A 24936-nucleotide genomic window follows, 5' to 3' on the forward strand; every position below is an offset into this window, starting at 1 on the left:
AAGAAGATGAACTAGAAGGTTAACTGTTATACTTCTGTTTCCATTTTTAAACCAAATGTCAAGATAGTTCAACTGGTTAGTTTGTGTGTGTGTGTGTGTGGACTTGAAGACCCGGGTTCGAACCCAGGTCATGCCATTTTTACCTTGCATTTTTTTTACCTTGTTCACATATTATTAATAACAAAATTAAATTATTAAAATTATTTTAAATCAAATGAAAATCATTTTAAACTAAATAAAGATAAGTGAAATTAATATTTTATTTTTTTTAAAATCCAAAACCCCACTTTTCTATTCCGTTAAAGTTTCATGAAACCCGACAATATTATATTATTTAATTTATTTTCAACCCGTTAATATTATTTTATTTTATTTATATATTTTAGTTTATAAAGTTAGTACGCTGAACTAATGATGCGAGATAAAAACTACGTTAAAACCAATGTTCCATAAACGTTAGAATTCTCATAAATAGATAGTTAAATAGAATTAAATTAATTTAAACCGTTAACGTTAGTTTATAATTCTTTAGCTTTTATTTCGTTAGACTTTATAATTCATTGACACAATCATTTTTGACTTAAAGCTATCGTTAAAGTCTGTAATTCGCAAATCTTATATCCCTCACAATAGTGTTAAATTATTTAAAATAATATTTAAATAAATTAAAGCGTTAAAATTCCATTAAAGTTTAAATATAACAATATAAAACACCATAAAATGCCAATAAAATATATTAAATAAAGCTTAATCCTAAAACGAATTAATTTAACTTTATCCCGATAGTTAGGTTTTGTTTTTATTTTATTTATAGTTCGAGAAGTTCGGTTGCTTTGGTTTCGTTATTATGCTTTCGGTTTGTATTTCAAGTTATCTTCTATTTCGATGTGAGTTTCTCACACCCCCTTTTTAACGCTTTTACTTCTGGGGGTAGCATATATATCCTATTAAACGCAAAGCGATTTTATACTCAGCTATTAAACTGCAATTCATATCGTGGACTTGTATGTTATATGTGCTTACTTGATTATGTGCTCAGCAAGTGGTTGCCTCAATAAGTATGATCATACGCCCCCCCTTGCACCAGGGACCATTTTGTTATGAGTGAAAAAGGGACCCCCGATCCAAGTACGTTGGTTCTTACCGACTGGAAAGGACATTGCATGCAAATTAGTTTAATTTTCACAAGCTTCACGGAATTGCATGGTTTTTACGTATTTATACAAAACTTGTGTGAACTCACCAACTATTAAGTTAGTTGACCGTATTTTATATATATGTTACAGGTACAAATATTAGAGAATGATACTTGGAGAAGACACTAGACTTAGGTTATTTAAACAAATGGATAAAATGTTTAGATGTATTTATATTTTCTTGTATTTCTTGTTTACAAACTTGTGTATATGATGTTTAAACCAATTAATGATAATATTGTCACTTAATAGTGTCACATGTGTTTTGAACAATCTGTACCTCACACTTGGGCGTTTCCGCTTTAGCCAGGGTGTTACAGATTAGTATCAGAGTCGTGACTATAAGATAGTACACTAGACGTAGTGCCCTAGTTAGTTATAGCTTATTTGTTTATTTGTTTAGGGTTGCATGATTAGATATTATGTGGGCCCTATGTGATTGTTCGAATGCACATGTTTATTAATTTATTACTGTTGATTCCTTTACGCCTCATGTACACAAGCACACACACAAGTCCAAGGCTTATGCCTAAAACAAAAATTTTCAATTAATTTCAATTGATTTGATTTCGGTTTTCCGATATTTTTCTTCATAAAGACGGTTCTATGTGGCGGGTATGTAGTAACTGTAAGGGGGACGTGCTTGTTTTCCGAACTTTTGACATCAAGGTTATTGAAACCTAAGGATAAGCAATGCGTAAAAATCCAATCAGACGCGGACCCGGTTGCTTTCCTGGAGAGTTCGGAAAGGGCATAAAACTTATTAAGCCAAAGCATACCACACCAAACGCCACGAATCACTACTTCATGCTTTCAAACGTGACCATGTTCTCTTTGTGAAAAGAATATGGTTACACTCCTAAGGATGTCACACAAGTCATGGTGGTTCATGCGACGTGTGACTCGACCCTCAATGTTTTACAATGTGTTTTAACTAAAAGTCTGACAAGTCGTGGTGATACACGAATAACCAGCTTTTGGTTCGATTTGATTACGCATTTTGATTTATGTGTTTTAACTAAAAGTCTGTCAAGTCGTGGTAATATACGAATACCCAACTTTCGATTTGATTTGATTACACATTTTTTTATTGGAACATACAAGTTATGATAATTCGTACAACGTGTGATTCCGAAGACTCAATTGTTTATATTGCGGTTTTAAAAGTCATTGGGTTATGTGAATAGTCGAGTTTTAGTTCGTTTTTCTGTGTTTATATATTCATAGAAATTTCTAAAATTTGTGCTATTACATGAATTGTTAAGTTTCAGCTCGTTTTCTTTATTTATAAATTCTATTATTATAATTTTAAAAAAAATTTGAAAGGTCATGGTGATACATGAATCGTCGAGTTTCAATTCGTTTTCTTTATTTATATATTCAATTACTGTTATGGGTTTTTAATTGAAAATACAAAAAGTCATGGTGATACATGAATAGTCGATTTTCAATTTGTTTTCTTTATATAATTCGTTTATTATCACGGTTTTAATTGGAAATTTGAAAAGTTATGAACACTCGATTTTCAATTCGATTTCACTACATATATTAAGTTTACGTTAAATTCATATTTTATTTCAAAAGTTGACATATTTTTCATATGCTTATTAAAAGATTAATTAGATTAATATTTAAATGCGAAAACTCATTTCAAATGTTGCTTCATGCGATTTTTTTTTATGATTTATAAAAATGGATTCCGATTTTTAGGAATCTTTTATATAAAGTTTCTTTTGATTTTGATATAAATTTCATATTTACGTTTCGTGTCACGTAAATTCTTCACGCTTCGTAGCATGTCTTCTCGCTTTCCTCAACATGCCCTCAAAACTCAACCCACAAAAAGACAACCTAGAGCATCTAGTAAACGACCACCGTGATCCCGGCCATGATTTCCACTAACCACAACAATACATTCAAACCTCAAAGCTATGTCTAACTCAAACCTAACCCAACAAAAATATTTACACGGGAACCCACCCTATCGTGTACGTGTGATTCCACCACTCCGTTACTGCGATGTCGAAATGCTTCAAATTGTGACAATTTTGGTCACCTCATCAACCCTTGCCACGTAAATATGCATACTCAACGCCACCCACCTGTTCCCATGACCGGTTACCCAAACATTTATCCCAACCATATGCTGCTATCATTATAGTGACCCGAGCACCCCACAATACTTAGACAAACCTAACACGTTACCGCTATGTAATAACTTACCCCGCGTTCCTTGTCGTCTTAAAAGTTTATTGATTTCCGACATCAATACCTAGTCTTTTCAAACTCATCTACCATGACTAAATTTTAAATAAATAAATTTTTCATGTATACTTCTTTACACTTATCTCTTTTTATAAACATCTTTTACTTGAAATTTTAAATCTTGATTATTTTAAAATAGTTAATTAATAAATATATAAATCTTCAATAAATATTCTGTTATACGAAATATATTGAAGATGATTTTCTTCGAAAGAACTTTACGACAATTCAAATGATTCATTTTTATCACTATTATTAATATTATCATTACTATTATTATTACTATTATTATTATTATTATCTTTATTAATATTATTATTATTACCATTAATATTATTATTAGTATTAATATTGTTATTATTATTATTATTCCAATAACGCCCTTAAAATAAAATAAAATATTTTGCTTTAAACAGTCCAAGCCGCGAGGCTATTATATTATCATCAACGAGTTATTTTATCTAGCGACATCTATTTTTTTTAAAACGTCGACCAACCAAAAAAAAAAATCTTTTACACTAATTTTTTTCCTAAGTTTTATAAGCTTTAGCACTAGCTAAGGATATATTTTATCGTGCAAGTTATTATTATAGTTTTCCTTAAGTTATAAAAGCATCGCGTTTTTACAACCGATTTTCACAAACTCGAACGAATCTCAAACGATCATTTTTTTTCTTTGCCAACGCCAACGAGTATCAGGTTAAGAAATCATACTATAATAACCTTTATACCGCAAAATCCATCTTCGAGAAGACAAGCATCGCAAGCCATTTTTCATTTTCCTTTCTTTCTTTTTCATACATATACATTGTTATATGTATTATGTTTGGATATTATCGAAATAATTTTACGTATCGATTTCTTTCGAAGGTTGTTTACGAAGTTAATATTATGTTTGGTTATTCATTAATTAGTGAACTATTTTCAAGCATAGTGCATTTTGAATCGGTTTACTTTGTTATTTTAATCTCGTAGTCTCTAACCGATTTCCCATAAACGTAATTGTTTAGTGGAAGTTAAGACTATGAGCATGTTTATATACATGCTAAGTTTATTATCGTTACACGAATCTTTTTGAGTATGATATTAGTTTTATTCCCGCTCAATGTTTTATTTGAATTATTTCGATATTCTTGATTTCAATATATCGTAATGTTTTATTTCGATCTTAAATTTTCAATTATTTATTCTTGACTCAGTGTTTTATCAATTTGAGACCAAAGTTGTACTTTGATTTTGAAGTTACAGTATTTATTCTTAATTCCAACGTTGCCCTTATTCACATTGATATTTTATTTATTGGAAACTTTGAATTGTTTAAGGAGTCATTATTGGCTCGAAGAACTTACACCATCCTGATATTTTGAAATTTAAAGTTTTGTTTATTTATCTTATTCACGAACCCAATGCCTTACTGATTTTCGTGTTTGTATTTATGCCACATTTATTTACTCTGTTATTCTCGACTCCAATGTTTCGTTTAATTGCAAAGATGTTAATGACCTTGATGTTTTCATTCATTATTAATTTAAGTTACGATTACTTCGTTTAAACTCCAATAACATCGTTTACCTCGTTTAAATTTCAAATGATTTCATACAGACGTAATGCTTTCGCTTATCCTTGACCTCAAGGACTTGTTTATAGATTTTTGCTATTTTTCAATCCTTATAGTTTATTATTTAAAAGCTTTCAAATAAAAATTTATTTAATCCTAACCCAAACAATGGGACGAATTATGTGGACCATCCGACGATAAAGGTAATTATGGGTCGACACGTAATTATCCAAATCCTCGCATGGAAGACATAATAAGTACGTTGTGTGCAATAACTCGAAACTTGGAAGGATTTTAAAAGATGGGACAAATGCAATATGATAAGGGCATGGTGGATACACCGCTGGTACATCCTATATATAAGTGTCCTTACCATATTCCCATTTGTGGCGTCTTTCGGGTCACTCAAAGATCGACGTTATTGTTTTTATTTAATTGTGTACTTATACAATTGTTAAAACCTTTTTACAACTCCTTGTATAAGTTGTTTTCTTTTAAAATTTTATTTTTATTTTAATTTCGGGACGAAATTTCCAAAAATTGTGAATCCTGTAACATTCGTTACTTTTCAAACCCGAAAACCCGACCCATTTTAAAATTTTCGGTTTCGCTTATATATATATATATATAAAGTTTCGTTTCATGTATTTTATTTATTTATTCGTCATTCTTATTTGTATATGTATTCGTATTTGTTAAACCGAACCGTTTTGTCGTTTCAATGTATCCTTGTTCATCGTTTATCGATAATAAAATATTCCCGAGGATTTAAGTTTATCGATCGTTCATTGTCTATTCGTGTCGCACTCCGGGATTTAACGTTCTTAATTTGCAAATTATGCGGGTTAAAATATGAACATTATCTAAGTAGTAAACTTTTATAGTATCTTTTAAAACATAACAAAGTTTAAGGTTGGATTTGTAATTTGTTTTTCACTTTTCTAATTTAAAAGAAACTAAATCTTGAGGAGCTAATATTGTAAATATATTAAAATGAATTATCCCCACCCAAAACCTTTCCCCGTCACCCAGCCACCGGTTTTCCGGTGAGGAAATTTCCGGCCAAACTCCGGCGACCAGAGATGTTTCTGGCAACTTCATTTAATCAACAAAACGCGCATAAAATTTTGATTTAAAATTCGTAACGATCTTAGAATGTAACGCCAACCAATATTCAACAATATTAACGAATTATAACGGACCGAATCAGTGGGTATATAAACCGAAACCGCCGGAAAATTTGCGAAATCCTAATAATGATTATTAAACACCAATCGCTCCATTTGAGACTATAAATATGACCTAAATCATCATCAAAACTCGTACCAATCATCAATTGAAACTAAAATACTCTTTAAAATCCCTCTTTGATTCATTCAAGTTCGTCTCCGGCCAACCTCCGTTCACCATCTTTCCGGCACCAAATCAAGTAAGTAATATATGGTTTTTAATCATTTTTAGCCGTCTAACAAAACCCCTAAATCAATTTTAACAAACAGGGAACCAATTAACAGATTATAACCTATGGTTTTCTATGAGGAAGAAGATGAACTAGAAGGTTAACTATTATACTTCTGTTTCCATTTTTAAACCATTTTAATATAAAACACCATAAAATGCCAATAAAATATATTAAATAAAGCTTAATCCTAAAACGAATTAATTTAACTTTATCCCGATAGTTAGGTTTTGTTTTTATTTTATTTATAGTTCGAGAAGTTCGGTTGCTTTGGTTTCGTTATTATGCTTTCGGTTTGTATTTCAAGTTATCTTCGATTTCGATGTGAGTTTCTCACACCCCCTTTTTAACGCTTTTACTTCTGGGGGTAGCATATATATCCTATTAAACGCAAAGCGATTTTATACTCAGCTATTAAACGGCAATTCATATCGTGGACTTGTATGTTATATGTGCTTACTTGATTATGTGCTCAGCAAGTGGTTGCCTCAATAAGTATGATCATACGCCCCCCCTTGCACTAGGGACCATTTTGTTATGAGTGAAAAAGGGACCCCAATCCAAGTACGTTGGTTCTTACCTACTGGAAAGGACATTGCATGCAAATTAGTTTAATTTTCACAAGCTTCACGGAATTGCATGGTTTTTACGTATTTATACAAAACTTGTGTGAACTCACCAACTATTAAGCTAGTTGACCGTATTTTATATATATGTTATAGGTACAAACATTAGAGAATGATACTTGGAGAAGACACTAGACTTAGGTTATTTAAACAAATGGATAAAATGTTTAGTTGTATTTATATTTTCTTGTATTTCTTGTTTACAAACTTGTGTATATGATGTTTAAACCAATTAATGATAATATTGTCACTTAATAGTGTCACATGTGTTTTAAACAATCTATACGTCACACTCGGGCGTTTTCGCTTTAGCCGGGGTGTTACAATATGCGGCCTAACCGACAACACTAATTAAGAAACAAGATCATATATAACGCGTATTGATTCATTAGCTAAACCGACTTGACCTAAAACCGATTATGTAACTTAGGATTAATTATAATTTAATTCCTTGCATCTGCCAATATCTAGACCTAGCGTAAACCAAAGCCCTATGGTTAATTGAGTTATCTAGGGATGGCAATGAAACCCAAACCCGATGGGAAAACCCGAAACCCGATATAAATGGGACGGGTAATACCAACCCGTTAGGGTTTGGGATGGGTTTGGGAATAGTTTTGAAATTTTTCGCGGGTTTGGGATTTTTGATATGCCTGATTTCCCGACCCGATTACCCAATAACATAGACCAATTTACCCGATTATATACCCAATGTACCCGATATAGCTTATTATATTATACATATACAGTATTCCAAATATATTATTTGTCGAAACTTATTTATGTCAATTATTTGAGATATTTTACCTTTATGGTAACCATCTTTGTAATCGATTAGTTATATTTTTTTAAAACCCCGGTAGAAACCATACGATTTTTGAGCCGGGTATACTCGACGAGTATTTTGTCAAAACCGGATGGGAAACCCGAAACCCGATGGGAAAACCGAAACCCGACGGGTAATTACCCAATTAAAACTCGACGGGTTTGGGATGGACTTTTATAACCAGGTATGGGTTTGGGAATACCTAAACCCGACCCAAACCCGACCCATTGCCATCCCTAGATTATCAAAGTTTGGTGATACCCTGTTCGTCGTTCCTTCTTGCCGGCCCTGTTAATTCAAATTGAATCTATGTTCAAGCATCAAATTAGGTAATCAGTTATATCGTTGAGTTCGTTTTGGAATGCTTTACAAAAACCCTAAATCAATTTAAACAAACATTAAACAGATTGAACGATTGCAGATTTAGGGTTCTTATTTCAAATTTGGTTTTAATAGTATTGTATAAATAAGATTGTTTTCATTCCATAACCAACTAACACACCAGCGCGTATGGCTAGTGTGTGTGTGTTAAACCTTGGAGTAGGTCCTTGGCGCGGGGTCGAGTCCCAGCTAGCCGAGTTCCGGTTATTTTTATTTTTTTATGATTTTAATTTGTTTTAACGATTTATGATATATTATAATTAATATTAAGTACTAAATAAACAATATTTTATTTAACCGACATCATAAAGTTAAACGTTTCGTGTCAATTAGCCTCATTGCAAGTTTTCGTATATATATATATATATATATATATATATATATATATATGTTATATACTAAACTAACGATTATTTTATTAAAATCTAACACCAATATTGATGTTTCTCGTTGTAAAACGTCTTTATAAATTTGCTCATATTTATTAGATATTATATATATATATGTATTATTTTTAAAACAAAACTATAATAAACGTATTAAAAGTGTTAATTATATTTTTACCATCGAATTTCGTTAAGATTTCCAAAATATAAATTTTATGATAATTATATAATTAAGCGTTTATCATTATAGAATATCTCAACTCATATTTATTCAAACTAATTATTTGTCAGTTCGATTATACGATAAACAATGATTTTTATAATTGAATGATAACAATAATCCGTAGAGATCAATCGTTCAATCCATAACGTACCCAATCACAAATATAACTCAATTCACATTGCAATCCTAAATTCTTTATACGTATTATATCATTTATAATTCATTCATAATATTGTATTATTTAATTAAGATTCTTGTCGGTAATTCCCGAAGAGCGTGATTCCCACTTTCTTGTCGTATTCATTCCCGTTTGGCTTATTTGCTCAGGTGAGTTTATCATTCCCCTATTTTACAACTTTTCTAAACGTTTTGGGTACATATGCGTACGTATCCGTATTTCATACTATATATATATTCAAACAAATGCATATGCGTTATTGTGAGTGACTTAATCAAACATATGTGCTACTTGCTTACTTGTGTTACCATTCAATCATTCATATATTGGGATTACTGTTCATTCATTCATATAGCGGGTGTTCCTGCTGGTGACCAATGCCCGATTCGCTTAGCAACGGTCTACATACTTGTTCATGGTTTGATTTTATTTACCGCACTTATCACGTCATGCTTATTTATATTGTTGTGTCAAAACTGGTGATATTCTCACTCAAATTTATGTTGACAAAACTCCATTTTATACGTATATGCAGGTTGTTTGTATTGAAGATTGAAGTTTGGACACGTCGAAAAGACTTTAAGATATAATCAAGTTAACCTTTACTTGAACTTATATTTGTATATTTAAATTGTTTATTGTATTTGGATATTGTGTGTATAATTGAAATAAAATAATTAATTAGATATTGTCACATTTATATTATGATAGTATCTTCGAGCCGTAAGCAATCAGATCACGCCCCGACATTTCCGCCTTAGGTTGGGGTGTGACAATGAGACATGAACTCTCAAACGCTTTACATGCACGCTTACACAGCTTTAGAAAAAGAAAATTTTAAGTGCTAAATCAACTATTAACTTTAATGGTTTCGTTTGTGTGTTCTACGGGAGTTACGGTGTTTAAAACCATATAATCAAAAATTCGGATGTTTGAAGTTTTGGGTGTGGAAACAAATATTGGAATTATGACAAAAATATATTTATCGTTTAATGTTAAAAAAATATTAAAGAATTTTATAAAATTTTGAATATTTGAAATTAATTATATTAACGAACCGGACAAACATTGCGTTCATATTCGTTCCTTTAACAATTGAGCATATAGCATATTCGTGTTCATTTATGTTCGTTCGCATAAAATATATATGAGCAATTCATGAATATATTTTAACACACATAATTGAACATACAAATACTTTTAATTACATAGTAGGTATTATAGTAGTATAACTATTATTTTCTGTTAATATATGCGTTAAAGCAAATCTAGGCCCTTTAGGATTGTGGATCAAGACCAGCTCGAATAACAGATAATATAAGTGATATTGAGACAAGTATGAGAGATTATATGAAACACATAGTTAAAGGTGTATTGTATTGTTGATAATCATATGAGCATTGTTACAGTTATATATTGCTATTTATAGCGACAATATGGTACCTACAGATTGTACTATCGTTCTTCATGGTCGACCGAGTGGTTTGACTTTCCTTTCTTCTCTACAACCATTATCTTGTCCTTTTGTCTTTACTAAAGGGTCATTCCTTTTGTATCTAGTATCGCGATGCTAAATCATTCGTACCAATGCTTCTTTCGTGTAAGACCCCGAATCTCGGGATTCCTACAGTTGGTATTCATACAAAATACTTATAAAAATACTTAACGCAAAATCGGTTCATTCCATTAAAATAGCTAATTCAGAGTATAATTCAGCGGAAAACCATAATTAATAAAACAAGTTCCCAAAACCCGGGAGTTATGCCCAAAACCAAGTTAAATGTAGTTAATAGAACTTTAAAAGGAAAATGTTCAATATTAAAACTTCCGTCTACGTATGCCCTTCACCATCCAAGTAGCTTCGTGCACGTCCAAGCGGTAATGCATTCTCCTCCTAGCCTGAAACTCACACTAACATGCGCAAAAGTCAGCTTGAGATGAGTGAGTTCAAGTTTTAATAATTACATCAATAATAAAAATCATCATAGTCATTCCAAGAGTTTCAAAATAATCGGGATATAACAGTTAGGCCATCATCATAAATAAATAATCATTCTTATATATATATATATACATATATAAATAAACATCCTTATAATTACATCCCTATATATATATATCATCCAAGTAATAACATCAGGGTCGAGCACACGTACAACCCAAACACATAACATCTCATCCAACGTATGCAAACACAAAGTAGGCATATGTAAACATCCTTAGGCGATAACGACTAATAAACATCGCCAATTATTGGCCATACAATAATACATACAAACATACTATAATATCATCCCAAGGCCTACCCTATACAAGTAAGCCTATACAAAATAGTTTAAACGGTTCATCAAGCAAAATTGCTTAGGTATGCATGCTAGCCCAAAAAAAATAAAAGAGTAAAAAGGGGCATCATGAATTCACCTAACACAAGGCACGAGTTCACCACGAGCTAGAGAACCCCTAAGTATCCCCACAACTCAAACGCCTGTCGGTTTACACACAATCATTACTAATGACATCGAAAGGACTCGTTTATCCTACAAGACGTTCTAACATGGTTCGAGTTGCCTAAAGCCTCGACCTCATCAAACTCAATCATAAAAGCCCCCGGGGCCTTGCATTCACCAACACGACCCTTAGGTACTTCCGGGAATAAAGAATTCCCAAATTACCCCCGGAAGCACTAGGTGACACTAGCACGCGCTTTTAAGAGTTGTTTAGGGAATTAACATCCAACCCAGCCCCGTGTGGACCCAATATGGTAAATTCACAGCCAATAAGTCCACACGACGCTACACGAGTCAAATGGGTCGGAAACTCGCAAGTACAACGCACCAACTATTCAATAAACGTAAATGCGCGTTGTACCGTCCCATTTGAGTAACCGACAACCAATTCAACCCCATAACTTATAAAAATGATTTTTCAACAGCCCATACATCAACCCAAGTTCACCCAAGCTGAATTGGTCGTTAATCACTTCAACCTTCGCGTTAAACGCAACAATCTACAATTCTAGTCAACCAAACACTAGCATTCAAACTACAACTAGTTGACCAATCAAACGGACACCAATGAACATGATTTCAAAGTATGTTATACTAGACATACCTAGGAAGACTTTGGTGCAAAAACCTCAATCAAAACAGTCCCGAAACCGCTCAATTGGACAGCCACCCGGTTAACCTAAAACAAGCCATTTATCGATCAATACGCGCGATATAAAGATCAATTAAGGTGTAAAAGACTTGGGGAAACATAGAACTAAACTTGAATTGAAGTTTTAGACCCTAATGATGGCTGGAAAAAATAAAAATCACAAGTGGGGGAGGCTACTGTAGGCCGATTGGACATGGGGGGAGGGGCTAATGTTAGTTTTATGATATAAAACAACAATTTACACTATAGTCCCTCATGTATGAAGTGTGAGGCAACTAGGGTGGAAAGTTAAATGAATTTAATGTACCGGGAAGTTGATAAGGTCAACGAGGCAAGCCGGATAACTCCCGAGAAATATACATACTTTACAAGCTTCAAATCTTTGACCCGAAAATTAACTGGTGTTACATTTCGGGGTGTTCCCCTACAAGCCCCCCCCCCCCCTAATCAGTCGATGCTACGCTTTGTTTTAGGATCATCTGACTATTTCCGTGTGGGTCCTTTGACTTTTCTTTGTCCGATGCCAAGTGTCTTCCGACTTGACAAGATCCCTTTCTCTGAGACGGTTGCGTCATCCCTATTTTCCCGCTTCCCAACTTGCCATAGGGCTGTAATTGCTTTTCATTTTTCTTTTATCCTTTCATTCCAACCCTCTTCATTTTCTTTCCTCTCCATAGGTATCTCTTCCTCTCTTCTCCTTCTGATATTTTATTTCGTCATGTCGTCTTCCTCTAAAAATGGCATGTCTGAACGTTTTCGATAATGAACGACGATGACATTAGGGCTGTCGTCGACGAATTTCATAATCCATTAGATTTGAATCCGACTAGAGCTCCGTCGGATAAACCCATTTATCCCTTTCCTAAGGTGTCTAACTGTGGGATTCCCTTTAATAAGTTTCTGATAAGAACCTTGATATCTTTTGGCTTACATATTTCTCAATGTCATCCGTTGGCACTGACTCGTCTTTCCCATTTTGAGGTGCTATCCCAGTCTTTTCGAAAGACTACCGTGAATATTTTTAGGGCTCTCTGCCGTTTGATTAGGACTGGTCAATGGTTTATTTTGAGAAGCGTCATAATGTCACTCTTGCCACTAACCCTCTTTCGAATCTCCAAAATCATTTCTTTTACCTTGATAATCGTTGTTTGCGGATCAATATTCACGGACATTAATAAACAAATAAAAATGAAAAAGGTAGATAAACATAAGTGAGGGTAAGTTAAATTAGGCTCGTCTGACTTGAAACGAAGCCGGGCTAATTTCGAGCAGACCGAAACCCATCCATTATCCCGCCCTGCAAATTCTCCGAGATTAACACTATGCATATACACTGACGGAATCACTACCACCACTATTGTTATTATTATTAATGGGAGGCGTCCAATTTCAACAACACCACCAACAAATGATGAACCCAATTTCCAGAAGTAGCCTTCGCTTACGCTCCGTCCTCTCCAACTGCTGTTTCTTCTTCTCCACCTCCACTAAATTAAAATTATTATGCTCCACTAATAGTCTCAAAACTAAGGTAACTAAGGGGGCTTCTGCTGATGAACTCAAACACCAGTGGTTGCATTCTCTCACTTGCCCCTCTTCTCTTGTTAATCAAACGGATGAGGATGGTGTTGTTTCCCCGCAGTGGGTTATTGGGGTTGACCCGGATGTGTCCGGTGCGTTGGCGGTATTGAAACCATATGATGTTTTGGGCTCTTCTGCAGCTCAGGTATCATTCATTCACCCTAAATTTATATTTGCAGTTGTTATGTTATGCTGCAGCCTGCCTGCAACTAGTGTGTAGCTATGCATTTTTGCCCATGATAGCAGTGATGTAGAACCAAGACCATCTCCAAGAATCGTGAAAATTTTTGGGCCGAAGGCAAAAAAAAGTTGGGCCTTAAATTAGTTGAGTAATTGGGTTTAAATATTAAGATTACATATATTTTTTTTTCCAAAAAATATATATAATTTTTTTTTTCAAAACAAAAACATTTAATTTTTTTAAAAAAACAAAAATTCAGGCCTATCGGGGTGTCGGGCCGGGGTCAGTCGACCACCTAGCCCTGCCTCATAGTCGGCCTTGTGTAGAACTTGCTAGGTGTTACCGGTTAATTGGGATTAATCAGATTGGAATTTTATATGTATTTTTTCAGTATTAAATATATACAATTTTTTTCAAAGTTTTATATGTAGTTTTTCAAACTTATTAATCGGATTGGATTAATAAGTATAATTTTTCGAATACTTCAAAGATTTTGACATCATTGAAGTTCATATGAGCTGTACAGTCTATACAAGGAAAATACGGTCATATGGGCTGTATAGCAGGGAGAAAATGGTCCAATGGGTCGTATGAGTGCAAGTTATATGGGTCATATGATGTTTTTGAATGGCAAGTGATTAGGAATGACTAATTTATCACTACAAAAGTTATTATGACCATTTTCCGCCTGTATGATGTGATAGGCATTATATATTGATTGTGCCTTATGCACCAGTATCTGTTCTATTATAATTTTTGAAATTTAGGGTAAAATCATAAATCTTTTTTGGTGATCTTGTTTTGAATCTCATTAGTTATTGGTGTGTTCTGATTATAAGCTCTTTGATGTTATGCTTTTTGCATAGATGCAGCATTCTTGATTTATGCAGGAAATAATTATTTAAGTTGTATGAAGTGGATTCAGGTTCATGTTTGGACGTTTGCTGTTGTTTGTATGTTTCAGGTGTACGATTCTCCTAACGTGAAAGTGTTGATAGGAAACCGTGTGCGTCGTCGTATGGACACTAAGGCTGTTGTTGAGTTACTTAGGAGTCTTAGTATTCCAACTGGTATGTTACTGTCTCTTCCACCATTCATGATTTATCATAACGTCTATTTATTATTAGTTTAAGCTCAATATCTTTTTTGGTCATTTCAACATGGATAGTTGCTTAAACAGTTTATACGAATTCTCTAACCAAATTTACTTATGAATTGGTTGATTTGAGTTGTTATAATTTTAAGAAATTGGTCAATTCGTGGAACTGGTCCAAAAATGCCAGTGTGTAAAACATCTTAAATAATTTTTATAATAATTTAGTCTATTAAATATAACAAACTTGTTTATTCGTTTTTACGTTATTAAGTTTGTAACATGTATAAATTTTGGACAACTAGTACTTCTGCTCAACCCGACCCATACAGAATTGTAAGATGTATTATATATAATGAGCTTTTTAAATCATTTAGCATCCTATAATTGTAAGTGATTGACTATAAATTTTGTTGCATGACAGTGTATTCTACAGAGTGCAAATCACGCTAGTGATTTATGGCGCTTACTACTTTTTTATAATTTTCTTTTTATGAAACTTAGAAGTTAACAAATAGTAGCCTCCTCAGGTTCATGTCATTCTAATATTTATATATATGTTGTGACTTGCAAAATTTTCATCAGGAACAACTGCATATATAGAACAATCAATTCCGTATCCAGGAGACGGGAAACAGGTTTGTTTTTTCTTTATTTATTTTATGTTGGTGTTCGGATATGCGTTTTAAACTGTTCATTGTAATTTGAAGTTCAATGATCAGATTTTAATGCTTGGATTCTGCTTTTGTTATGTGATTATTTGTGGTTAATATACAGTTTTGAATATTTAGTTTCAACTCTTCTTTTATCCTTAAAAGAATTTATTCTTCATAAAATTGTCACTTTTGGACATTGTATCTATCAAATAATTCGTTTTGCTTATATTATTATTACAATTTTACAAAACAAAAATACATCCAAACACTATCTTCTTCTACAAAGCTTTTTGTTTAAAAAGATTTACTTATTCTATTTTTCAATTTCACATTATCACTTTCAAAACGTGCATCGAAACACCCTTTTAACTCCCAAAATATTGTTTTTATGAGGTTTAAAATGTTCAGGGATGGTGGAGTGGCGGATTCAATTATGGGCTTTGGATTGGGGTCCTAGTTGCGTCCGGGGTTTCTGTGGTCCCAGTGCCATCTTTGCGATGGAAACAGGAATTCAAACTGTCCGGAAATGGCAAAACAAAGGTTTGTTAATTGCTCCTAAATACAAAAGAAAATATATTATTATCCTTTTAAATTTTCATATACTTAACTAGGATCAGTGCTTTTTTGGCATTTCTTGAAAAATTATATATTCCGAGTACCGTAAAGTAATATTATTTTTGTTAAACCTTTCGGTGTTTTAATTCTAATATGTGAAAAATATGTTTGCAGGACGATAGCAGGGCACTTGCATGCTCCCTCTTTCCATCATTAAGTTCCTCACTGAAAAGGAAAAAGGATCACGGTACTTGCACATATATCTCTATTTTTCCTGTCAGTTGAAAGTGGTCAGGTTGGGTAACAGGTTCAGTTTGGTCGGGCCGGGCCGGGCCAATCCACATTCACTTTTTTTTTCCCTATTTTGCTAATTTTAAATAACTAGTACGTCAAATATGATTACAATGTGCAAACCTACAATGTTAATAGGGGTGTAAACGAGCCGAGCGGAGCTGAATCGCGCTGCTCATGTATATATTTATATACTAGATAGAAACCGTAAGTTACATGGGTTGAATAAAGGTAAATTTTGAATTAAATATTATATAGTTAGAAATAAAGATCTAGAAATTAGAAAAGCATAACCGGAAAACAACTTATATATTAGATGGAGAAAGAAGAGCGGGAAAAGTAAATGATGACTCACAAGATTGTACCGAGTGGCGCTCTCAAGCGTCCCATTTACTTATATATTATAAATAGATTTATAATAATTATATGATGTAAATGTATGTTTAATGCATTCAATAATAATATATAAATAATTGGCTTGTTTAGGCTCATGAGCCTACTCGATCTTGATAAATGAAGCTCGGGCATGGGTTCATTTATTAAACGAGCTTGTTTTTAGACCAGATATCGAGCTCATTTAAGCTCGGCTCGATTTGAGCTTTTAGCGAGTCGATCTCGAGCACGAGCAGCTTGGCTTGTTTATACTATATTATTATATATCTAAACCTTTTTTTAGTAAAACAATTTAGAAGGCTTATGCACTTGAATAAATTTTGGATAACTTTCATCTTGTTTAACAACCAGATGCATTTTTAAGTTGACTCTTTTAGATTAACTTGTTTGACCTGTTAGAGATTTACTTTTGATTTCTGCATGGGTTAACTTTTGCAGGGCGGGCTGAGGCGCTGCTCATTGCTGCATATGGTAAAGGCATAAGATTAAACTCTGAATCCAAGTCATTAATGACCATTGACACGGACAATAGTACATTGTAAGATGTTCATGCCTGTGGATAGCTTGGAAATGCATGTGTTAGTGAGTAACGGGCCTAATTACGTTAACTAAAGTTGGTTTTCATATGGAATCTAATTATGGGTAAATGTGACTTGGTTATGGAATTTGAGGATTGTTTTTCTGTACAATTGGCGGCATCTGTAAGCATATGCTCTTAATACATTTTTATGTAGATCTTATTGGTTAAATAGTGTTTTTTTTTTTAACAATATTTGTGTTATCTTTCTTCTAGCCAGAACACTATCAAGTAGTATCAACATAGTACCAAATATGTTAAAATCAGTTTACATTTTGTTGAAGACCGAGTTGTGTTTAGTCTTGTCTAGCTACATTCCATTGACTTATTTGTTGATGTTTTTTTTCACTTTACTTTACCTTTTGAACTGGAGGTGGAAAACAATACTGGGTTGCAACGCGAGCTTGGTTTTCAACCCGAACTGAACTTGATTTGGTTGAACTGGTTTGGACCTGAACCAAACTGTAGGGTTGAAATTGGTTTGTAATCCTAGACTTTGAAACGGTTAAAATGTGGTTTTAAACTGGTAAAATTCGATCCTTTCCTTCTAGAAACATGTTCAACTTGAACAAGGGTAGGCCATCCTTTGAACTAGAGATGTAAAAAGAACCGGTTTGGGACCGGTTCACTGCAAACCGACCCGAACTAGTTTGACAAGAGAACCGGTTTCACCTAAACCGGGTCCCAACGGACCCAGCCCGCCGACCGATTCCCTTTTTGACCTATCAAGCTGGTTTGAGGAAAACCGGTTCTAAACCGAACCGAATCGAGTTGGACAAGTTCGACCTTTCTTGCTCCCAAACCAGTTTCTAAACTGAATCGGTTTGAGTCAAACTGGTTTGGACCATGGTTTGACCTAACCGGTTCGGTTTGGGAAAAAAAACTGGTTTTGTACACCTCTACTTAGAGGTGGACAACAAAACCGGTTCCTGGAACCGGTTCGGCGGAACCGAACCGGAACCGAACCGGTTCCTACCCGTTTTTCGTAGGAACCGGTTCGGTTCCGTTTCAACCCGACGATCCGGGACCGGTTTGACATGTTTGGAGGTGGACCGGGTAGGAACCGGAACCGAACCGGAACCGGTTCTGGAACCGGTTCGACCGGAACCGGTTCCGAACCGGTTATAGCCGTTGGAGTGGTTCTAGCCGTTGGGAAACGGTTTTATGGCCGTTTTTTGACCGTTGGGGTCAAAAATGGCCGTTTTTTTGGCTCCCCAAACACTCCACTACTAGTATAAATAGGTATTTAGTGTAATGGGTTCATCACAACACTCAAAACGCAAACCCGAACGCAAAAAAATACAAAAAAACGCTATTACAACGTTCTGAGTTCTCTAATCTCTTGTTTTCTCTTCTTCTATATTCATATTTGTTGTTATGGCTGCCTCACAATCATCGGTTGGTCAAGGTTCCACCGCCGGACCAAGTTTCGTTCGTATTGTACCTCATAATCGTAATCAAGAGATTTGGTGCAATTGGGATTTGGTTGAATTGAGTGACCATTCATTGAAGGCTCGGTGCAAGTTTTGTGGGATTTATTTAAACCCACTTTCGAATTCAAATTTGAAGAAACACATCGAAAGACCGTATTGCAGGGCGTTGAAACAGAACGTCGAGTCGCAACAAACGCAAATGGATAGTGAAGGCGGAATATTTACATACCAAATTGATCGAGTTCAAGATCGTATGGCGAAGTTTGTGATTCAAGAAGCTTTGCCGTTTAGCCACTTCGACAACCCTCGCTTAACCGCCATGATTCGAGATACGCTTCAACCACAATACACTCACGTAAGTCGTCATACTCTTAAACGTTATTGTTTAAAATTGTGGAAGAAGGCCAAAGAGGTACTAATTGCATATTTTGAAAATATAAATACGGGAATAAACTTAACTACTGATGTTTGGTCGGCTCCACATGGTCTACCCGAATCTTATCTTTGTGTCACCGCTCATTGGGTAGACCCGTCATCGTGGGAAATGATGAAACGCACCATTGCTTTCGAACTCTTTGAGTATCCATATACGGGAGATAATTTGTTTGAAATTTTAGATTATGTTATAAAAACTTATAAACTAGAAAATAAAATATTTTCAATTGCATTTGATAACGCGTCGAATAATACATCGGCGGTTGATAAATTAAAATTAAAATATACGCCGATTTGCAATGGTGTATTTTTTCACTCAAGGTGTGTTGCACATATCATTAATTTAATCGTGCAAGACGGACTTGCTTCGGATGAGGTTACATCGGTTATAAACGATTTTAGAGTAATGCTACATGAAGTTTTTAAGAAAAGTAAAAAAAGACAAATGGATTATAGAAAATTTTGTAAAGATACGGGAAGAAAAGCTTTGGGAGCTAATTGGGATGTACCTCATCGATGGAATTCCACTTGCATAATGTTTCAAAGTGCTTTGAAACAAAGAGACACTTTACAAATGTTTCATTCTAGTCTTGCCGAGAATGATTTGGCAATCCCCTTTTCAAATGAGAAATGGGAAATTATCAATGACTTATCGACTTTTCTTGAAGTTTTTAAAACATCAACTACGAAACTATCGGGAACGTATTATCCGACAAGTCCCTTGGTTCTTTCGGAGTTATTTTTAATCGTTAACAATCTTAAAGAATTTGAAAATAAAAGTCCAATGTTTTCAAACATCATATTACCAATGAAGTTTAAATTAAGAAAATACTTTCTTGAATTGCCACCGATTTTTACTTGCGCCGCCGCTTTAAACCCAATGTTAAATGTTACGGGGGTTGAATGTGTGATAGACGAAATTTTTTCAGCCTTAGATATGCATGAAGTTGACCCAAACTTTTCAACAGAGGCACAAAATGATTTTAACTTGAATTTTAAATTTATGTATGACTTTTATATAAATAAATATGGGTCAAACATACACATGCCTACGCCGGGGGGGTCTTCATCAAGTTCAAGTGCTCCTAGAGTACGAGACCCCATGATTAGCCTTATGAACACCGTTCGCAACGTAACGGCTAAAAAACAAAGGGGTAACACCCCTTCAAGCGAACTAGGAAGGTATAGTGCATATGATTTCTCTACCGGTTTATCCGAAGAGGAATATGGCACTTTTGATGTTTTGGCTTGGTGGAAGGTAAAGGAAACCGAGTTTCCGATTCTTGCCACCATGGCCCGTGATTTACTAACCGCCCAAGCTTCTACGGTAGCTTCGGAATCTGCTTTTTCTCTTAGTGGCAGGGTAATATCGGTGAGAAGAACAAGACTGAATTCGGAGTCGGTGGAGATGTGCATTTGCTTGAAGGATCACTTGGACTCAATCGATCGTGTTCAACACGTGACCACTCTGGAAGACGAAACACCACTTGATGTTCGAGTGCACGACGAACAAGAAGGCGTTTCTACAAGTAATTCTGATGAATAAGTCGCCACTCAATAATTACGACGAACAAGAAGGCTTTTATAGAAATAATATGTCACAACTTTATATTTATAAGTTTAATGTTTTGTTAGTTTGTTTTTGAATATTTTAAAACATGTAACCTTTTTTTTTGAACTTCTTAAAGTAAATAAAATGAATTTTATGTTAATTGTTTTTTTTATTTAACATGTTATACAAATACGAATCGTATAACACCGCTCTTGATTATAATTCAGCATTTGACTTGCGTAAGCCAAAAGACTATAATACATAGCAAACTCAACAAATGTAACACGATACAGATTTAAGTTCACCATTACACGATACACGATACAGACTAATCAATTCAAACACGCTGACACTCATAGCATTAAGTTCAATATGTTGTTTACCATTGCTCTGTGGGTGAACAACAAAAGTAGCATGAGCCTCTTCAGAAATCAGAAGAACACAAATTATCACCTACACAAGCAGCGGAAACGAAAAACGAAAAAAAAAACAATATTTTACACTGTAACCGGTTGTAACCGGTTGGAACCGGTTACAGTGTAAGAACCGGTTTAGGAACCGGTCAGAACCGGTTCCACCGGTTCCGGGTCCGAGGGTTGGGGAACCGGTTCGGTTCCCTAACCGGTTCGACCATGGAACCGGTTTAAACAGTGATGTTGACTAATGGAACCGGTTCTGAACCGGTTCCGGTTCCTTTGACCAACCCGATTTGATCACCTATACCTCTACTTGAGCTGTCTCTTAATATAAGCTTGCGAGTTGGGCCCATCATGGATGGGCCTTTGAGTAGTTGGCTTGGGCCCAACCATTTCGTTGTAAAAAAAATAAAATAATGACCTTTCTATAAACCAGTATATTATTGCTTCAAAGAGAAAAAAAAAAACAAGAATGCTAATAATAATGAACTACACGATATTCATGTTCAGTTTTTGCCATCATATTGCTGTACTACACCTCATAATACCTAGGGTACAATGCACAAAGAATATGTGTTTCACACGTAATTATCTTGGTATAGATTTAGAGATTCCGTACAACCGAAACTTCACATGGTTGTGTCCATGCCAATGAGACAAATCACAAATGAATATGGATAATGATGTTGCTATATTTATTTGGTCATCTAGAAACAAAGTTGGCTAAAGGTAATTTAATTGCTTCTTTGTCCAATTTATTTAGATGTATCTACCAACCGAAAAGCATACCATAATGCATATTATATTACGATCTTATTTGCATGCATATATTTTTTAGCTATAAGCATACATCCCATGTATATTTTTATTGTTGGACTCGTTATGCCCAAGACACATATTATTATTGATGTGGTTAGTATGTCATGATCTAAGTCCGGTCATACCCAATAACAAGCTAGACAAACACCAATAATATTTGTTTATATATGACATGATCATAACAAATGAATATTAACACTTGAGTTATTTAGAAAAATGGTTTCTAAATACAATGTACTTGTGTAGTGAATAAATCATATGGATGATTTATATTTTGAGATAACTTTACATAGTGTTATTTAAGTTGGTTAAATAACAATGTGTAAACCAAATTACCAAGCAAGTTTTATAACATAATTTATAAACATATAAATTGATTGTTATAAAAATTGATAAAAATAATAACAAGAAAAGAAAGCCCCCCCCCCCCCCCCCCTCCTCTTTCTCCTTCTCCTTATTATTTTATTATTTTACTAGAGGTTAGTGGAGACATGCAAGGATTGTGAATGGGTGGACTTGGATGGTGCCACTTTGAAAGACTTATAATCTTTCTTTCTTTCATTTCACTTAACAATACAACACAAGAGACTAGAGGAAAAATCCTCTACACACTCTCCCTCTTTTTTCTCTCTTGGACGGACAAGAACAAGAACAAGGAGGAGTTGTCAAGTGTTACTAAATCCTAGTTACAAGTGGTGTTTGTTGGAAAGCTTGGGGTATGCTAGCTTGAGGAGCTTCAGATTCAAGTTCTTGCCTTCTTCATCATCATCTCCTTCCTCTTCCTTGGATTTGAAAGGTAGCTTTAACATGCATGGACTTATAGTGACATGCATGTATTTGATAGTATGTATTTCGTATTTGGATCCGGGCTTGGGTTTTGCATGTGTAAAATTGGTTTTATACATATCAAATTAACGAGATTTAAAACTAATTTCCGCTGTGTTTTTCATAAAATTGGGATTTTATGACTTTGATAATCTTGTTAAAACCCAACAATGGCATCAAGAGCCGCTTATACGGATGCATGCTTTATTAGACCCAAAAATTTTCGAGTTTATGGTGGGGTTTACCATATGGCCGAAAATTTTAGGGGTTTTGGTTACCCCATGGTTTTTCAAGGTTATACTTTACATGCATGTGGTAATCTTGAAAAACTAAGTCATTTGGATGATTAATTGTGTTGTTTGGACAAAACCCGGAACTTTCGGTTTTTGTTTGTTTTGGCCGAAAGTTTCAAGGGTCAAGGGGAACCATTTTGGGTCTTGTATTATTGCATATTTGGATATGTAATAGATGTTCATAACCTAGCCATGGCCTTGAGTTTGGTTGAATGTATGTGTTGTTATGTTTGTTCATTCAAAGTGGTTGTTTGTTCATTCAATATGGTTGTAATATTTATTTGGGTTTGTAATCTATTTATTCTTTCAATTAGTTTGTAATAATAAGTATATTAGGAACATTTCTTTTACTAGAAAAGTGTATTAGGATATGTTTTGTAAAAGAAGATGCAAGGAAGAGAACCCAAATAAAATGAAGGAGACCATAACACGGGGGTGAACACTTGGAGCATTTGGACGCGGGATCAAGTGGGAGTTCACCGACACAAGCTCATGTCCTTTTGGGTCCCTTAGGAGAGACTTTTTGACACACTTGTCTTCGGTCAACAAGTGTAGTCAACATTAGGAGGCTATAATTATTAACTTGTGGTTGTGTATTTTATGCTTGCATGGTTGATTTACTTTTGTATATGTTATTACAATTTGGATTGTTAACAACTTAAAATCAACAACTAACATAAAATTGGTTCTTTAGAAATCGTTAGGTAATAAAAATTGGTTTTATTAAAGGCTAACGATTTCATAATAAAATGGGTTTATTAATAGGAACTTTGAAAATGGGTTTTTCAACTAAGTACCATACATTTGAATGCATGCAAATGAAAGGTACATAAAAAGTTTTCCAATCTAGAATTTAGAAAACTAAAATCCCTTTTATAAAATAAGTTGAACACCATCCTTTTATACGACACTCGAATCACTTGGGAACTCGGTGTGGGATAAAGTTCACCTAACCGCATTAGAGGAAACTTGTGAGTTTGAGGTGGGTTTGCTATATTTGTGGGATAAAGGTCACCTAACCACTTGGTGTGTCTAAGTAGGACGACTTAAATTGGAAACCATGTGAATAGGGTCACCGAAGCATGGTGTACAATGGTGTTGATGGGATTAAACATGCCAACTAAGCATGAGATGCTTAACCGATCCTATAAAACTAGAAGTTGCAAAGGGTTTCAATCATCAAACATTAACTACCTTGTTAATTTAAATAGTGGGATAAAGGTCACCTAACTACTATTTGAATGTAACATTGGGTTCTAGATTTTAATCATTAATTGTCTTGGAGACATAAAGGGTATTAAAGATTAAAATAATTGATATAGAAAATATTAAAATTGAGCTTTGTTATATTTGTAGATGGCCGCAATCAACAACCCACCTAACGTTATTATTCCACCCGTTAATAACCTATCTCTAAGATCTATACTCGACGAGGATCATCTAAACTATACCAACTTTATGGATTGGTATCGAAACTTGAGAATCGTTCTCAAGCAAGAAAAGAAATACTACGTATCAAAAGATCCTATTCCCGATGAACCTAGCATTGACGATGTCGAAGACCATAACAATTGGGTTA

The 24936-nt window shown here is 34.2% G+C and overlaps 1 protein-coding gene across 1 annotated transcript; it reads left to right on the forward strand.

The window, feature by feature from the left end:
* Nucleotides 1-13629: 13629 nt before the first annotated feature.
* Nucleotides 13630-17571, forward strand: LOC143533826 (Holliday junction resolvase MOC1, chloroplastic-like). Its single transcript, XM_077028480.1, has 6 exons — nt 13630-13983; nt 14984-15089; nt 15698-15750; nt 16177-16308; nt 16498-16570; nt 17446-17571. The coding sequence occupies exons 1-6, from the start codon at nt 13630-13632 to the stop codon at nt 17547-17549; spliced, it is 822 nt and encodes a 273-aa protein (XP_076884595.1). The 3' UTR covers nt 17550-17571.
* Nucleotides 17572-24936: the final 7365 nt, after the last annotated feature.

The sequence above is a fragment of the Bidens hawaiensis genome, unplaced genomic scaffold (genome assembly GCF_021521415.1).
Source record: "Bidens hawaiensis isolate Kalapana, Puna unplaced genomic scaffold, B.hawaiensis_p1.1 tig00009922_1, whole genome shotgun sequence".
In the NCBI taxonomy this organism is placed as follows: domain Eukaryota; kingdom Viridiplantae; phylum Streptophyta; class Magnoliopsida; order Asterales; family Asteraceae; genus Bidens; species Bidens hawaiensis.